The sequence below is a fragment of the Tetrao urogallus genome (assembly GCF_951394365.1).
Source record: "Tetrao urogallus genome assembly, chromosome: 9".
Classification (NCBI taxonomy): Eukaryota; Metazoa; Chordata; class Aves; order Galliformes; family Phasianidae; genus Tetrao; species Tetrao urogallus.
The window spans coordinates 12,162,145-12,177,490 of record NC_136822.1 but is presented as its reverse complement, the minus strand read 5'-3'; the positions used below and the strand labels follow the sequence as shown (position 1 = coordinate 12,177,490).

The following is a 15,346-nucleotide window of genomic DNA, read 5'->3' as shown; positions in this document are numbered from 1 at the left end:
AAATAAAAGTTTCCTAGAATTACTGAACAGAACATCAGCACTCAATCCAGAACTCAAGGAAATCCATATCTGAGCACAGGAATTAATCATGCTTTCTCTTACTGAGGGCTGAATCCTCCAAGGCAGAGGCCCTGGAGTGCTGAGCCTGCCAGCATCTGCTGGGACACCCTCACTGCATTGCATTTTTGCTGATGAGCAAGACCTTAACATATGTATTGCACCTGACCTTGAAAGTGACTTCCTAGTGTACCTAAAAAGATCAGGGAACAAGGCTGCGGGATCACAAGTGCTGCACCTAATCCCTGATCCACTGAAACTTCCAATCTCCTGAAAGAGTCATCTGACCTAAAGATCAGCTATGTTCCTCGTTCATCAGCGTGAACAGTCTGATACTGCTTTCCAGAGTCAGAATGCACACTGATCTGCAGAGCTACGGGAAGAAGCTTTTGTTGACAGGAAATTATCCTGCAAAGTTTGACAGATTTTTGTGGCTGGGAAGGAAGATACCCTTGTGGATTGGGTGTCTCAGCAGCAAGGAGTGAGACAGATTATGCCACTAAGCTGTAGGGAGCTTTGCTTTACAAGCAATCACACTGCACACTGCCTGTCCTGTAGGCAGCAGAGGACACACATCTTTAGAAAAAAGAAATCCATGTGTAAAGTGTACTCCATACATAGCTGTATCTTACATGGTCCGTCTGTACATGGGGCATTTAACTTCCTCTAAAATCTACTAACAGAACATTCACTGCTGTTAAATACAGATTAGAAAGTACATTAGCATTTCAAAGACAATTATTTAAAAAGGTTATGAATCATCTATAAGCAGTAATTTCTATTAAGTTGCTTATTATTCAACTAAACTCACCCTTGAAGTGGACAGAATCTGCTTTTCCTAACATGATTACACCACACATGAAGCAAAAACCGTTTTTAAGATTCTTTTGCTTGGAAAACTTACTGCTCACTTTTCAGATGTTATTAACTTTGCATCAAGAATCATTCAGATTAAATGCACGGCTATACATTTTCTGCAAAATAATATATATGTGAAAAGCTTTGTTAAATATTAACGTGCTAAAAAGTTTAACTTTACCATAACCTACAAAAATTCTTGGCCCAATTTTGGTTATTAAGCAACTTGGAAAAACCCCATTCTTTTCCTACATATACAGAAGGCCAGCATAGTGCTGCAGCTAACAGAACGACAAGAAACACAAGGATGTAACTAACAATTCTCCTCCAGTTTTCCTTGGGGCAAATACAGCATAAAGAACTGCACTGAGTGCCTTATGGCTTCAGGTGACGATCATCTAGGCACCACCTAACCTGACACACGAGCACGTACCTACAGACACCATTTATGCATGCACATCAGAGTGGAGCTGACTGAAACAAGCAGTTTGTGTTGCTGCCTTCAATACAGCTGCAGACTGCACTCATTTGTTACTTTGCAAGAACGTGCAGCAAAATTCCTAGACTTTCTTCTGCGAATGTTAGCTTAGACATGTAAATAAAATCTGCAAAGACGTGTATATTACACCATGCTTGATTGACCTGAATTTAGGATGGCTGTATTACAGTATGCAGTTTTATACACACAGCTTAGGGCTAGCAGTGAGAACAGCAGAGGTGACAAACAGCCTTTGCATGATTGTTCTGCACAACACTTTCAGCTTTCCATTTTTTACTTTAATGTCTCAATTTTCATGTCCTGATATCAAAATACTGACAAAACCCAGATAATGTCCAGCAGGATTACATTTATTTTTCCTCATGAAAGGTTCCAAGTGCTCATTTAAAAGTTACTTCCTTCACAGCAAGTCTTAATTTTAGAAAGGGAAATAAAAAGAAAAAACATAAACTACTCTTAGAAATTTGGTCCTTCGGGATATACACCTACTGTGACTGACCTGCAGTCACCAGCATAAAGGCCAGCCTGGTGTTAAAGCTTCCACTGCCAAAGAGCTTGAAAAAGAGAAAAGCTCCCACACCTTGTTATTAACAGCCTGCCTCTAACCAGCTTCAGCACAGGAACAAGAGAATGCTGTACGTTACAGACCCACAGGCAGAAGGACGATTCAGCAAGTCATTACCTGATTTCCCTTCCAAACAGTCCAAGAAAATGCAACCTAGACCTTCTTGTCAGAGGTGCATCTTTATGGCAATAGTGAGACAGGTGACAGCAGAGGATACCGACGAGCAAAGCTGATCCGAACGCTCGGTCACCATCTGCAACACACACAGCTGTGCTCTGCTAACTTCACACACGAGTCACAGATGAACGTGGTACTTGCTAACAGGTACTATTTCTATACTGAGCTAGCAGGTATTCCTTTTTTTTTAATAATATACATATTTTTCAGCTGCTGAGGTATATGTACTGTACAACATAAAAACTTGTATACAATTCCTCAGCTACCGCAATCTACAGCTACATTTAGAGTGGTCATTTTATCCAAGCTAACAAAACACAGATAATTCATTCTGTTAACGTAAAGACGACTTGCACTGTAAGGAGCAGATTCTTTTCCTTCTTGACACTTAAGGCTTCTGGGAATCTGACTGCTGGAAACGATTTAGCTTCTCTGGATTATTTGATGCCATTTGAGAAAAGTCACGAAAAATGTCCTGATAAATTTCATCTCCTAAAAGAAGAGAAGAAAGGAAACAGTTCATTATCACAAATGTTTGAAACATCACCCATCACTACACAAATGCCCTACCATGTTTCCAATCACTGTAAAAACATATATTAATGGGGTAAGGACTGCTTATAGATGGAATGATGCTGATGTGAACTCTGAGACTGTTCATCGCATGCACGTTCTGTAGAAGCAAATTAAACAAAGCCAAACTATACCTGCAATAGTACCTCAAAGGCAGCCGCACAGAGGAAAGTCCAGAGTTAGAAAGGAAAAGTGCAAGCATTTTAAAGCAATGTAAAACAAAAAATGTTCATTAGCTATCAAAGAACAAAAGTCATTTTTGACAGGACGTGTTAACCAAGACTCTGCTCAGGAAGTCAGAATTACGGCGTAAATGAAGCTTTGCTAGGAAACAGAGGCCAGAAGTCTAACAGCCAGACAGAACTCCCCATGAAAGAAACAATTAGCAAGCAATACCATAAAAAGCAATCCTAAGTAATTAGTTGTTGCTCATAAAAGCTTTTCAACTACTACTTCAGCAAGTATAAATTTTTACTGCATCATTGGACATCTATTATATCCTCTAGGTTTATCTCTAAGAGTAACAATACCTTCCTTAAACATTTTCCAGTGTTTCTTATCTTCACCCTTTATGTTTAAGAACAACCTGACAACAAGAACAGCTATATTCCAGAGTAAGGCAAGGCAGTGATTTGCACCTGCTCTGTCTCCCCATCTCTCTCCAAACTGGAAAATCACATTCAAGAGAAATTACTTCTTGAGTCATTGCCAGGTCATTCTTCTACCATTTTGAAGTGGCTTGTTTTCCATCTGCTGCAACATTTTAGGCCTTGAGTTCTGCTTGAGTTTTAAAACATTAACCACACCCCACTGACTTCAAAGGGAACTACATGCGTAAAGCATTCAGCCCAGGCAGGAAATATTCAGCCATGCAGATTTTCCTGTCTTCCCACAGCAGATGACCGCATGGGACAAGATCCCAGCATCACTGCTCCCTGCTGACGACTTGATTAAAACATGACAAAGAAATCAACCTAACAATATCTGTTATCACGTAGGTTGAATGTGATTCTCAGCCCCTCCTTTTCCCTCCTCTCCCCTCCCCCAGCAGCAGGACTGCACACAAATCACAATTCCACCTCTCCTTTCAAAAGGACAGTTTTAGAAAGGGTTTATTGTGCAAGAAGTTACACTGCTCTGTTTTCCATCTTTTTAGTGCACGTTTCCAATATCAGAACCATTCTACATTTCAAATATTGGAGATGAGGCTGCATTCACTTGAAAACACTCTCAGAAGCGATAACTGACCTGCTGCAAATACTTCACGCCGTACGTGGGGTCATACAGAAGTGTAGTGACAATTCTGTGCAGGCTTTAAGGGACAAAGAAATTCTGCACTACTCTGCTAGGAAGCTTTCATTCTAGTGAAATCTCTTTTGGTTTTCAGGTTTAGTTTCGAGTACGTTCTAGAGATGAAACAGGCTCACAACACTTTACCACAAGTTTCTGGTAACTGCTTGCAATGGAGAATAAGCACAGAACGGAAGAAGTTGCAAGATCCATCCCAAGACTAGGTTTGAGGAGCACAAATCAGAATCAAACTAGTATGATGCAAGAAATGAGACTTTTAATACAGACACGGGTTCCATTTGTGAACTACTACTGCAGTTCAAGTTGCCATATTTCGTTCTCTTAAATAAACTTGAAAGAAAAAAGCTATTTTTGTAAGAATCGTTGCGGCTCTGATTTTTACTATATTACATAACAAAACTATTACATACAAAAATAGAGTAAAATAAAGTGCCCCTTTAGTTCGTATGCTGCATTAAAATATTTAATGCTGTAAACCTTATTCTTTTAAAATCTTACTTTAAAGTTTAATTCTGGAAATCCTCTTTCCAAGCAATGTTTTCACTAAAGTGCAGATTTTATGTACAAAAATACTGAAACACTGCTTTACCATTTAACACCAGAATAAATTAAAAGGCACACATGATACATTCAAGAAAAGACAGGAAGAAAGAGTAGCAGTTCTAATATCAAATAGTTAGCAGACATACTGCAGCACCAGAAGATGAGCACTCAAGTATCGTATGAGAATCAGTACGATGGTGTGTATGGCTTCCACCACCAGAAATGAGCCAAGCTCATTAGGCTCATTTCAGCTAGTTCCCACTCTAAGAATATTATTCTGGAAGACCAGCCATACCTTGCAAAGCAACACAGAGTTCCCTACGTAGCTCAAACCAGCCAAGTATATTAAAATCAGAAACGCTGGCACTATCAGCTACGTTAGTAATTGCTTTTCAGTTGCATTACTGAAGCAGAGGAATACGCAGCCTGCTTCGCTGTGATGACAAACTCTTGCATTGATGTTTACCCTCCCACATACCATATGCATATCCCATATATGAGATACGTATATCCCATATATACATATCTCCCAGCAAATGTACAACTGCCTCGAAAATCCTTATCTTTTAGAAACACAATTTAGGAAAAGAGGAGTTGTAGCGCAGATACTTAAGCATGTCTGTGCAGTGAAAAAGACCTGCTTTGCCTATGGCCAAGCAAGGGGAACATCCATCAGAACGATTCAACTAGATGATTCTGGAAGGTCCCTTCCAACTGAACTACTCTATTCTAACAGCGGAGAGGGGCTTTGTGCTCACACTTGCACAGTTTCACAATCCTAGCAGGCTAGCAGACGTTAACATTTAGAACACTCAAATACTTATTCAGCATTCTAGGAGACTTCAGCAAGTAAAGAAATGCTGAATCCAGAGACAGTCAGATCTTCTGGCCGGGACACTGCCCTGTACAGCTCCTGGTCAGAGTTATGACAGCTACTCTAATGCTACCCTCCCTCTGATTCGGGGCAAGCTTTATGCTTTGTGCTGGCATAAAGCTTTATGCCTTGTGCTGGCTCCACTTTCCATGATCAATCTTGCCCCTTTACAGTTATCAGAGATTGCCTACAGAAAAAATGTCTGGTGCAGATTGCATTGGCTGCAGTCTCCAGGTTCTATTGTAACTGTTAAGAAGGCCCAGGTATCTTTGATAAAAGATGTACCAAGCTTTTTATTTTCTCTACTTACTTGAAGAATCTGTCTAGACCACTTTTAAACAATATAACAGGGAAAACAGACTCCCCTCATCTTCAGTTTAAAGACGTGGACATTCATACTTTTATGTGACAGAATTTCTTACAAATTCAGTCAAAGCAAGCCTTATAATATTTAGGAACCAACTTAGGCTTTAGTACAAACTATAGAAATACATTTTCTGTTTTATAACAGTTTTAGATTTTTTCATGTCAATTAAGTGATGCAGAGTGTTCATTTATGACCTAAAGCATAACTTTCGAATCAAAGTTATCACCTCCCCTAAAACAAATGCATTTCACTATTTGAAACCAGTAGTTATGATTTTTAACACTTAAAACAAGAACTAGGAAAATCAGAACTACTCCAGTAGTTGTTATCTCCAGCCTGGCAGTGAAGTAGCATGCATTATATCAGAAAACAGCTTCAAATTCAACATGAGCAGACAGGCAACAGATCCTTTCTTTCACTGCTGCATTTTGGGTGGAAGATTCTTCCATATTATGCTCATAATTGAGTACTTATTTCTGATTTATTTGTTGCTCCTCCAGAGAGAGCATGTAAGTCTCTGAGTGATCTTCAATACTTTCATTGTTTTAATTTGAATTTCCTAGGAGTTTTGCATAAAGATAAATTTGTAACACAATCATTCTTCAGGAGAAGCTTTACAAAATATGGAAGTTCTGTTCATTTGATACCATCCATCTGGGACACTGGACACTCAACACGGCCCCTTGAGTACATCCCAGCTCCAAACTGAGGCAAAAGCACACAGTCCTTATGAATCAGTGACAAATATGAAGGCTTGATGGGCAGTGAGCCAACATTACCTGGCACTCAGCCTTAAAAAGGTTTTTCTTTCACTACTGCCTGGGATAGCATATTTTTACGATTGCCTTGAATAACCTGACAATTAACCATACATTCATTATTGATATTTGCATGAAAATAAATTAGGTTCCTATGGAAGCATATTGTAACAGAGGAAATGGCTTGCATAAATGTCATATCAGAACATGTTATAAACTGGGACAGGATGCCTGAGAAAAAGTTGCACGTGCTCCTTAAATAATGTTATTTTCTGGTATGAGTGAACTCAAATGCCTGATGCATACACTTCGTTAAAAAATCGAATGGTGAGATACCATGCATACAAAAATACATAATTAAGAATTACCTTAATTCTTGTTCAAGATATTAACTAAAAATATTTTTTAAAAGGAAGAAATAATACTTTCAGAATTGTCTGGAGATATTTTGAAATATTTGATACACATTTTTACAGTGGCGTAGAATTTTTCTTTCTTCAAAAAAAATTAAGAAAAAAAAAAAAAAGAAGTCCATTCTAAAGGAAGAAGAATGGCATCTTGTACTAAGATGAACTTCTCAACTGTCTCTGAGCAACCTGGCCTATAAGGCTGCCACTCAGTGTCAGATAAATCCTAACATTACATCAGTTTCAGAGAAATGTCAGTAGGAGAAAACCGAACAACCAGCAGCAAACAAGATTGGTAAGAGTTCACTAACAAACTACCATAACTATGTGCTTTAAACGCTCTCATTTTAGGTCTCCTAACTAATCTGACAAAGCTGCACCATAATGAAGCTTTAACGTGTAAATACTGTCTAAAAAAAACACTGTACGAAGTTATCTTAAATTTTCTTCAGACCCTAAGAATCTAGCTGTAAACTGATAAATTCCTGAATACATTTCTTGTACTGCATCTCAGTATGGTTATTGGTAGAGTATTGACCTGGCTGTCCATAGAGCCCTTCTGATTCACGCATTTCTTCATTCATCCTTGCTAAGCGCAACCTGCGATGTGGGAAACAGAAAAAGAACAATGTCACTTTGAAAGCAGAGCAAAAAGGCTGCCGCTCCAAGACCTACAGCGTGCCCTTGAACCTCATAGCAAGGTCACCTATATGCAGTGCACTCAGCTTTATTTTGCTCTCCCTGTTTTTATGTATATTTGACATAACATGTATTTTGACATGTAATTTTGATATAACATGTATTTTAAAATAGAAGCAGTATGAAAAGCACAGACACCTAATTAGAACACAGAACTTACAATGTTACAATATCTGCATTTGCAGCCTCTACAGCTATACTCAGTGGATCTTTCCCATCTTCATCAGTAGCATGCTGGTTTGCTCCTCGTTTTAGGAATAAACACACTTGCCTGTTTAGAGATATAATTCAATAATTAATTTCCATCACAATAAAGGAAAAAAAGCTAATATACAAAACCAAGCAGGATGCAATATATTTTACTTAAATCACCAAAAGCCTCTCGAATACCACTGTTCACCTATAATAAGATATTAACAGATAGTTAAGCAAAGCTTTTAGCTAGCTTTCTGAAAAGTTCTGAACAGTATTGAAACTGTCAAATCATGCTAATGCAGCTATGAGTTGAACCCTTCAGAAGGTAATCCTTTTCCTTCCTGTGTCATCTGAGGTTACAGAACCATAAAACTTCATCCCTTTTGCTATGATAGAAGAGAAATACTGAGCAGGATAAATTAATACAGTACAGAATCCGTAGGCACAGATGCATGCTTTACCAAGTAGAAGCTGTCCTCATTTTTCATCTACATGCCTGTATGTATGCACACATGTACGTAGATCACCTACACAAGCAGGGCATGATGGCTAAGCTTAGACCTTAAACTCTCTCAAGATGTCAACTTCACTCTATTCAGAATTCATGTATGCAAAGAGGACAGGTGCCACAGAACAGATTATGTCCTCATTTGAATTAAGCTGGTACAAGGCTGCAGTTTAAAGCCCTGATTCCAAGATTCAAAATGTGATGTAGTACATTTCATTTGAACATGAAATACCTGTGTGAGATGAACCAGAAACAGCTCTGGTCCACACTCACCACTATTTCTCTTTCTTGTATTTCATGAATCTTCACCCACATTGTTTCAAAAGTATTATCAAACATTTTTCCAACACGGACTGAAGTGTTTACAGGCATGTATTCTGCTAGGAGATGAGTGGGGAAATAATGTTTTAAGTGCTCTCATCACAAAAGTTTAAAGGAAAAAACTCTATGATCTGAAATAAATTACAATGTTTTAGTGTGGGGCAAGTGAAGAAGCTTTGCATTAATAAAGGCAGTAACCAGTGACTACTGTCAAATTCTGGAACAGAGAGGTACCCCGTGTGTCCTAGAACTGTGGCGTGGTGTAGGGGTCCTCTTCCTTTCATGTCCCTGATGTTCACATTGGCACCATTCTGCAGCAGGAATTCACAAGTAACCAGTGAACCCTATGGAAGAAGAACAAAAGAAACAATTTAGCACCAGATCTCCAGAATCAGAGTGAAAACCATCCTGCCTTGTTACCACTGAGTGTTATGGTAAAGGAAACTAAAGAGATTGCTTCCATATCACTACTGCACACTACCAGGTTGTGTAACAACCAAGAAAAACAACAACAAAAAAGTAACCAACCATAATACCGAGGAAAAATAGTTCAGAAATAACTTTGAAAGAACTCTGTAAAGACGATTTCAGTATCACATTATCATTCATGAGCAAAGCACGTAGTTGGAAAGAAGCAGTGACACAGAAATGTCCCTATTATTCCCCCTCCCCTCCTCCCACATCACTCTGCTGTAGATCACATACCCCTCGCACTGCCTGAATGAGTGGAGTTGCTTTGTTTTCTTCCATATTGACCCAATTTACTTCAGCTCCATGGGCCAATGCTTCTGCCATATCTGGAAGATTCTTCTCAAAGGCAGCTTGATAAAGATGCAATCCTGGATTAAGCTGTCTGGAGTCATAGAACACAGAAGATTCTTGCTTTTCTCCTTCTGAAAGAAGTTTTTAAAAGAAAAAGCTTGTTTGTAATCCCTGTTTCTGCAAGGTACATCTTTGGCATAAGGTGGATCAGACTTCACAGAAAGGTCTGCATTGGTGCCGCATTCTACCAGACATCTTCACACATGCCTTTAGCTTATTCCAGCACTTGAGCATGGACACTTCAGAATTCTGCCCAGAAAACCTTCTCTTCATGTTACTGGCATTTGTGAATATCCTTCAACCTACCTATCCCATGTAATTGCTAAAAGAAAAAAGTAATAACTATAAGAAGCTTGACTGGTCTCAAACAAGATATGAATTAAACTAATTTCCTGCTGAGACGCAGTCATACAAATATATCTATCTGCAACAGTTTAATACAGCTGAATATAACAAGGCTAATATTGTTCTGAGAGTTTTCATTTAAACATATTCTTACATACAAATTACTTGCTGGGGCTGTAATCCTTTGAAGTAAACCAAATCCTTTTATCTCAACAACAGTTACACACAGTAAAGTGTGGGAAGACATTTTATACATAAGCTTTCATGAGTTACTTCATAACTGCTTCTACAATGCAGTCAGAAGATCTAAGGCACATACTGCCTGCCTACAAACCACAGCTGTGAACTACTGTACTTGAAACGTACCTCAGAAGTGTGCTATGATGCAGAAGTATAAGCTTGCTTTGTAATTAAATGTTTTAACAAGCTATACTCTATCAGCCCAGGATACTGATAATAGATAATTTTATCAGTTTATAAAAGCTTTAGATATGTGGATTAATGTTTGAAGGTATGATCACTTCTGTGTAAGTAGAAAACAAAAATTAAGCAAGAATGTTGAAGTAACACACAAAGCTTATAATCTGTGACTTAACAGGAATTCCATCTCTAACATCATAACTCTTTATGAAACGAGTAGTGCATCTCTCTGGAGACATCTCTGTGTCAAGATGAAGCAGTGTTCCATTCTGCTAAAAAGAAGTTCTGGCTCAATATCACGAACTAAAAAATTCTCTGAACTTATTTAGGAGGATTCTATGACATTCTTGCTACCAAGCATGGAGGAAAGAAAGACAACCCAAGCAACTATTACCCTTATTAAAATGTTTCAGCATACTGCGATAGAAGACACATGAACTTTACCATTAAGTACTAAACCCTTTGATGGAATGTGCTGGCAAAAAAAAGATTAAATCTTTGTCTTGAAACACAAAGCCAAACACACCTGGTTCATACAAGCTGTTAGCTGATATAGTAGAGGCAAGGTGTTCTCTGCTGTCATCAACACTCTGCTGGATCCCACTGTCACTGCTTCTTACTGTTTTGGGGAGAAATTAACATTACTATGCAGATCACAAGTTACCTACTCTTCACAGACACCATGATAATAAAGCAAGCTCTTATACTTGGTCCTGAATTATTTTTTTTCCTTCCCGTTAACAAGTACTTATTCATTATCTTTCTCACAAACCTACCAAAATAAATCTGAAGTCACACACTTCAACTGTAAAATTCGTAACAATAGTATCAAAGATTACCATAAAGGTGGAAAATCAGGATAAGTAAAAAAGCTTAAATTATTTCATGAAAACACTAAGCAATGCAGTAGCCCGGAGACAATGGATTAAAGGCAGGGAGATGGCCACAACACACAATGGATCACTAGTGCAAATACTGAACATGCCACTGCTGTAGTACTTACTACTACGTAGCTTTGAGGAGGTATCAAAGTAGGAGAAGAGTGAATCTAGTTCATCAGGACAGAACAGAGACTCCCGCCTCGCCTCGTCGCTACTTACAGCAACCGCTGGGACATGCAAGTTAGCAAAGCACAAAGCAGGCAGTAAGGAAGGAACAGGGCAGGAAAGAACATTATTGGAAGAATTAAGGATGAAAATACAGAGGAAAGAAGGTGGTTAATATGTTTCTGAATGTAAGCATCCCCAGTCCACAAACTGCCCACCTAAGAAATGCACATTCCTCAACAAGCCTTTTCTTCCCTGTGCCTCTGAACTAGGCTACAACCCACTGACAGGACTACTCTGCTTGGGGCAGGAAATCAGCAGATACAAAAAGCTTTAAAAATACTTTAAAAAGAACACGTGTAAGGCAGCTAAGGAGAGAAATGTGTAGATACCTCTTGGAGATGCCACACCTTGCTCTACTGCCAAAAGGGATTTTTCAGGAGCACTGTGCCTTTTCTCTTCCTGACTCTGAGGTAAAACTTTTGTTCTGGATTCAAGTGGAGACACTGCTGCTGCAGGCTGCTTTTCTACAAATTTTCTTTCCACGTATTTTGCTTTGATGTACGCCTCCTTCTCTTGTCTGCCATATACAAAATGCCTGGAGTTAGTAAGCTCAGATTATCTTTTCTACTAGAACATCCACTTCATACTAATGCCAGTAATCAAACTGCACTTTGGCACTGCACATAGGACACTCAATGACATTTTCAGAATGATGAAGAGCACATTACCCAGCTCTCTCTGGATTCCTGATGAAGTTTTGTATAAGCCTAAAAAGAATGAAACTTATGAAAATTTTAGGAAGTTAAAAGAAAATGCTATGATTGTATAGGTACATTTTCTGTCAGGTAGATGCTTTACAAAGTAGAAGAAAGACATTAGTTACTGTACATAACTCTTGATATAAATCCCTTAGGCACATTTTCCATATTGCCAATAACCAACTAATATCACACATATTTAGATTCTTCAGTAAAAACATTTGTTAAAGGAACACCAAGACTGCATGAGAGAACAAAAATGAAAGCCTCAGGTAGACACAACCACCAGCTGCAGAATGCATGCTATGCATTTTTTTCCTGAAGCCCAGTATCATGTTCAGGTGACAAGCCAACTGGGACAAAATGATGAAAGAGCTTTTAAAGTGCTGCTACTGAAATCACTGAAAAGCAGTTATCACTAGAAGGAATACCTAGCAAATCTCCTACAGTATTAATGACATTACAACATCACCAAAATGTCAGTACCTTAGGAATCACAGTTTTCTACTGCATGAAATTCTGACAGCAAGCAGCACAGAATTGGAAAGCCACTAAAACGTTTTAAAAGACTTACACTTTATGGTGGAACAAAATGTTAGGACATATCTTCAAACACATTAACAAACAGAAATTGTAGACAGCAGTAAGAGAGAGAACAGAGCATGCCAGGGGATTAGGGAACAGAAAGAAAAGCACAAAGCCACTGTAAACAAAAGTCAGAACCACAGGTTCCTTTCAGGGCACCTTACACAAGAGCTGGCTGAGATGGTGCAAAGCAAACAAGAAACAAAACCAACCTGCCCACACTGATGTGGCAGAGCAGGATGCTACAGGGTTGTCATCAGAAGGAGGAAGTGAGATCAGAAAAAGAAGTGCGTTATAGAAGCCAAAGGAGACTAACAAAAGGAATACCCATGAGAAGCAGGAGGAATAGACTGCTTATATGGAGAAAAGAGGAGGAAAGTGTTAAACACAGTTAAGTGACAGCACCTTTTTCAGGCTGGAGGCAGAAGAAAGAAACAAGACAAAGGAAATAAGCACAGCTATTACACCACTGGAGTTGGCGTCATTCAAAGAAAGACTCAGGAAATGAAAAATATCAGATGCTGAGAAGGGGAAGTTCAGTTGCATTGGTATTAAATGATGACACAAGTTGTTTAATTTAATATAATTTATAGCTATAATGAACGGATGAACAAATGAAAGTGAAGCACATTACTACCTTTGGCTTCCAGGCTGAGGCTTCTTTACTCCCACTTTTTCCAACTTTGCTTCATATATTCTATTTATAACATCATTTCCTAATTCACACATAAGCTATGAAGAAAAATAAATACATTCAAATACAATTGCAAATGGCTTTATCTGCTTATTTAGTAGTTTTATCGTAGACTATTTTTAAATCTCAGTATTTTCACTAAGTTTTGTGAGCTCCCTTAGAAAAATATGCATGGGCTTATTTCATGATAAAGAAATATCAGCAAACAAAGGGACTAAACAGTGTAAGATTACAATAACTGTTGTTTTGTTAAGTCCAATTCCCTTCCAAAATAGGATTAAGAAAATGAATATAAAGAATCTTGTTTTCCTGCAATCACAATGACAGCTGTGGGCCTCAAAAGCATTACTTTCCAACAGCTTTGCTGTTAGTTCCTCTTATGCCATCTGGCAAGACACAATTCACTCCATTCTGATCCATCTTGTCCAAGACAAGAGTGGAAAGTCTGCTTGCTCCTACTACCACGTAGAACATTAAGGTCTTCTGTACGTGAACACAGCATGTACTTTTCTTTTACCCCCTCATTATCAACATATTAGTACTAAAATTATTTTGGGTCAAACAACAACCCTGTTCATACTGTCTTCCTGTTCTTTAGAATAGAAAGGTAATATGCAAGAACGAGAACGTGAGCTACAAACAAGTGTAGTGCATCAACTATCCAATTGCACATGAGCATTGGCTCCTACTCCTGTATTTCAATGTCATATGACTTTCATATTTAAGCCAGAATTCTGGCACACGTACAGCACACAGTAGCAGTTACACATAAGAGTCTCCCCAAAGCGTTTGAAATCAGGATCTCATTCTAACAGGTGGCATTCAAATTTTCAAAAATACTCAAGCTTTAATCTGACATAGAACTTGAATTTTTTCAGCCCACCGCATTATTTATCTGTATCATTTTCATATGTTGAAAGTATTAGATCAAACTTAGCAGTTAAAACTGCATTTGTGCACCTAAAAGTGTCACAAAGTGTTCTGACTTTGTATCACGTTTGTATCAAGAACGACTGCTAATCCAGCAAGTTGTAAAAAAGCAACGTGAGTTAACAAAGACATCATCATAAATATGTTCTACTCAGAAGCAGAAGAGATGCACTGAGTAAAAATGCAATTTTTTCCTCCATGAACATTCAGATGCCTTGGCTTTAGACAAATAACCTCCGTAGCAGACGGAAACTCCTGTTTCAAAAATAACATCCTACCTTCAGAAGTTCAGGTTCCCATGAATCCAGGGTCAGAGATCTTACTTTTGAGAAGTGGACACCTAAGCTCCTAAACAGCAAAAAGAAACAGTAACCTGTAACAGTGCCTCTGTCTTATTTCAGATCACTTTACACAGGTTTATGCAAATAAAGCACGTTACTTTCACCCTGTTTACTAAAAGGAGTCTCTAACCTTGCCTCAATGTCCACTTCAAGAGGCAAACACTGCATTTCCTATTTAAATCAGTCGTACTTCTGAAGAGCTCACCAACCTGTGTATCCCAGAGCATTCGATGCACAGCGTGATCCCAAGGTTGATGCTGGCCCAGCGAGGATCTGCCAGGCCACAGTCGCAGCAGGCAGCATTACCAGGAATGCACTGCACTCGCTGCAGAGCACTTTCTCCCTTTAACAACTTCTCTCTTGTCTCGCTGCCAGATTCCAGGCTTCCAGTAGAAGGGGATGATTTCTTTTCCTGTTTCTGAAAAAGAAACAAAAAATACACTACATTAAAGAAGAGCCTGTGAATAATGAAACACTGACAGTACACGAGAACTCCGGAAAAAAGGCTTCTGCATTTAAAGCCAAAGAAAGCCACTGAACTGGAAAATATCTTCAGCTTTTTAGAAATATTACAGAATGGAGCGTGGAGTATCCAATAATCCTACAAATTATGATGACACTACAGAAAAGCTTCAAAACATACAGGCCAAAGCAATGCTAGTAAGAAGGAAGGAAAGACAAATTAGATGA

The 15,346-nt window shown here is 38.6% G+C and overlaps 1 protein-coding gene across 2 annotated transcripts in view; it reads right to left on the bottom strand.

Annotated features, from left to right (window-relative positions):
* Window positions 1-2,544: 2,544 nt before the first annotated feature.
* The window catches only part of ACAP2 (ArfGAP with coiled-coil, ankyrin repeat and PH domains 2), a gene marked incomplete at both ends in the record, with an annotated part of 56,303 nt that continues 43,501 nt past the window's right edge, over window positions 2,545-15,346 (bottom strand). For both annotated transcript variants that reach the window (XM_079539826.1, XM_079539827.1), the window contains 10 exons: window positions 2,545-2,648; window positions 7,528-7,589; window positions 7,849-7,959; window positions 8,947-9,056; window positions 9,418-9,605; window positions 10,826-10,918; window positions 11,738-11,925; window positions 13,329-13,423; window positions 14,594-14,663; window positions 14,866-15,074. In XM_079539826.1, the coding sequence (XP_079395952.1) occupies window positions 2,545-2,648; window positions 7,528-7,589; window positions 7,849-7,959; window positions 8,947-9,056; window positions 9,418-9,605; window positions 10,826-10,918; window positions 11,738-11,925; window positions 13,329-13,423; window positions 14,594-14,663; window positions 14,866-15,074 (1,230 nt within the window). The remainder of the gene's footprint in view (window positions 2,649-7,527; window positions 7,590-7,848; window positions 7,960-8,946; window positions 9,057-9,417; window positions 9,606-10,825; window positions 10,919-11,737; window positions 11,926-13,328; window positions 13,424-14,593; window positions 14,664-14,865; window positions 15,075-15,346) is intronic.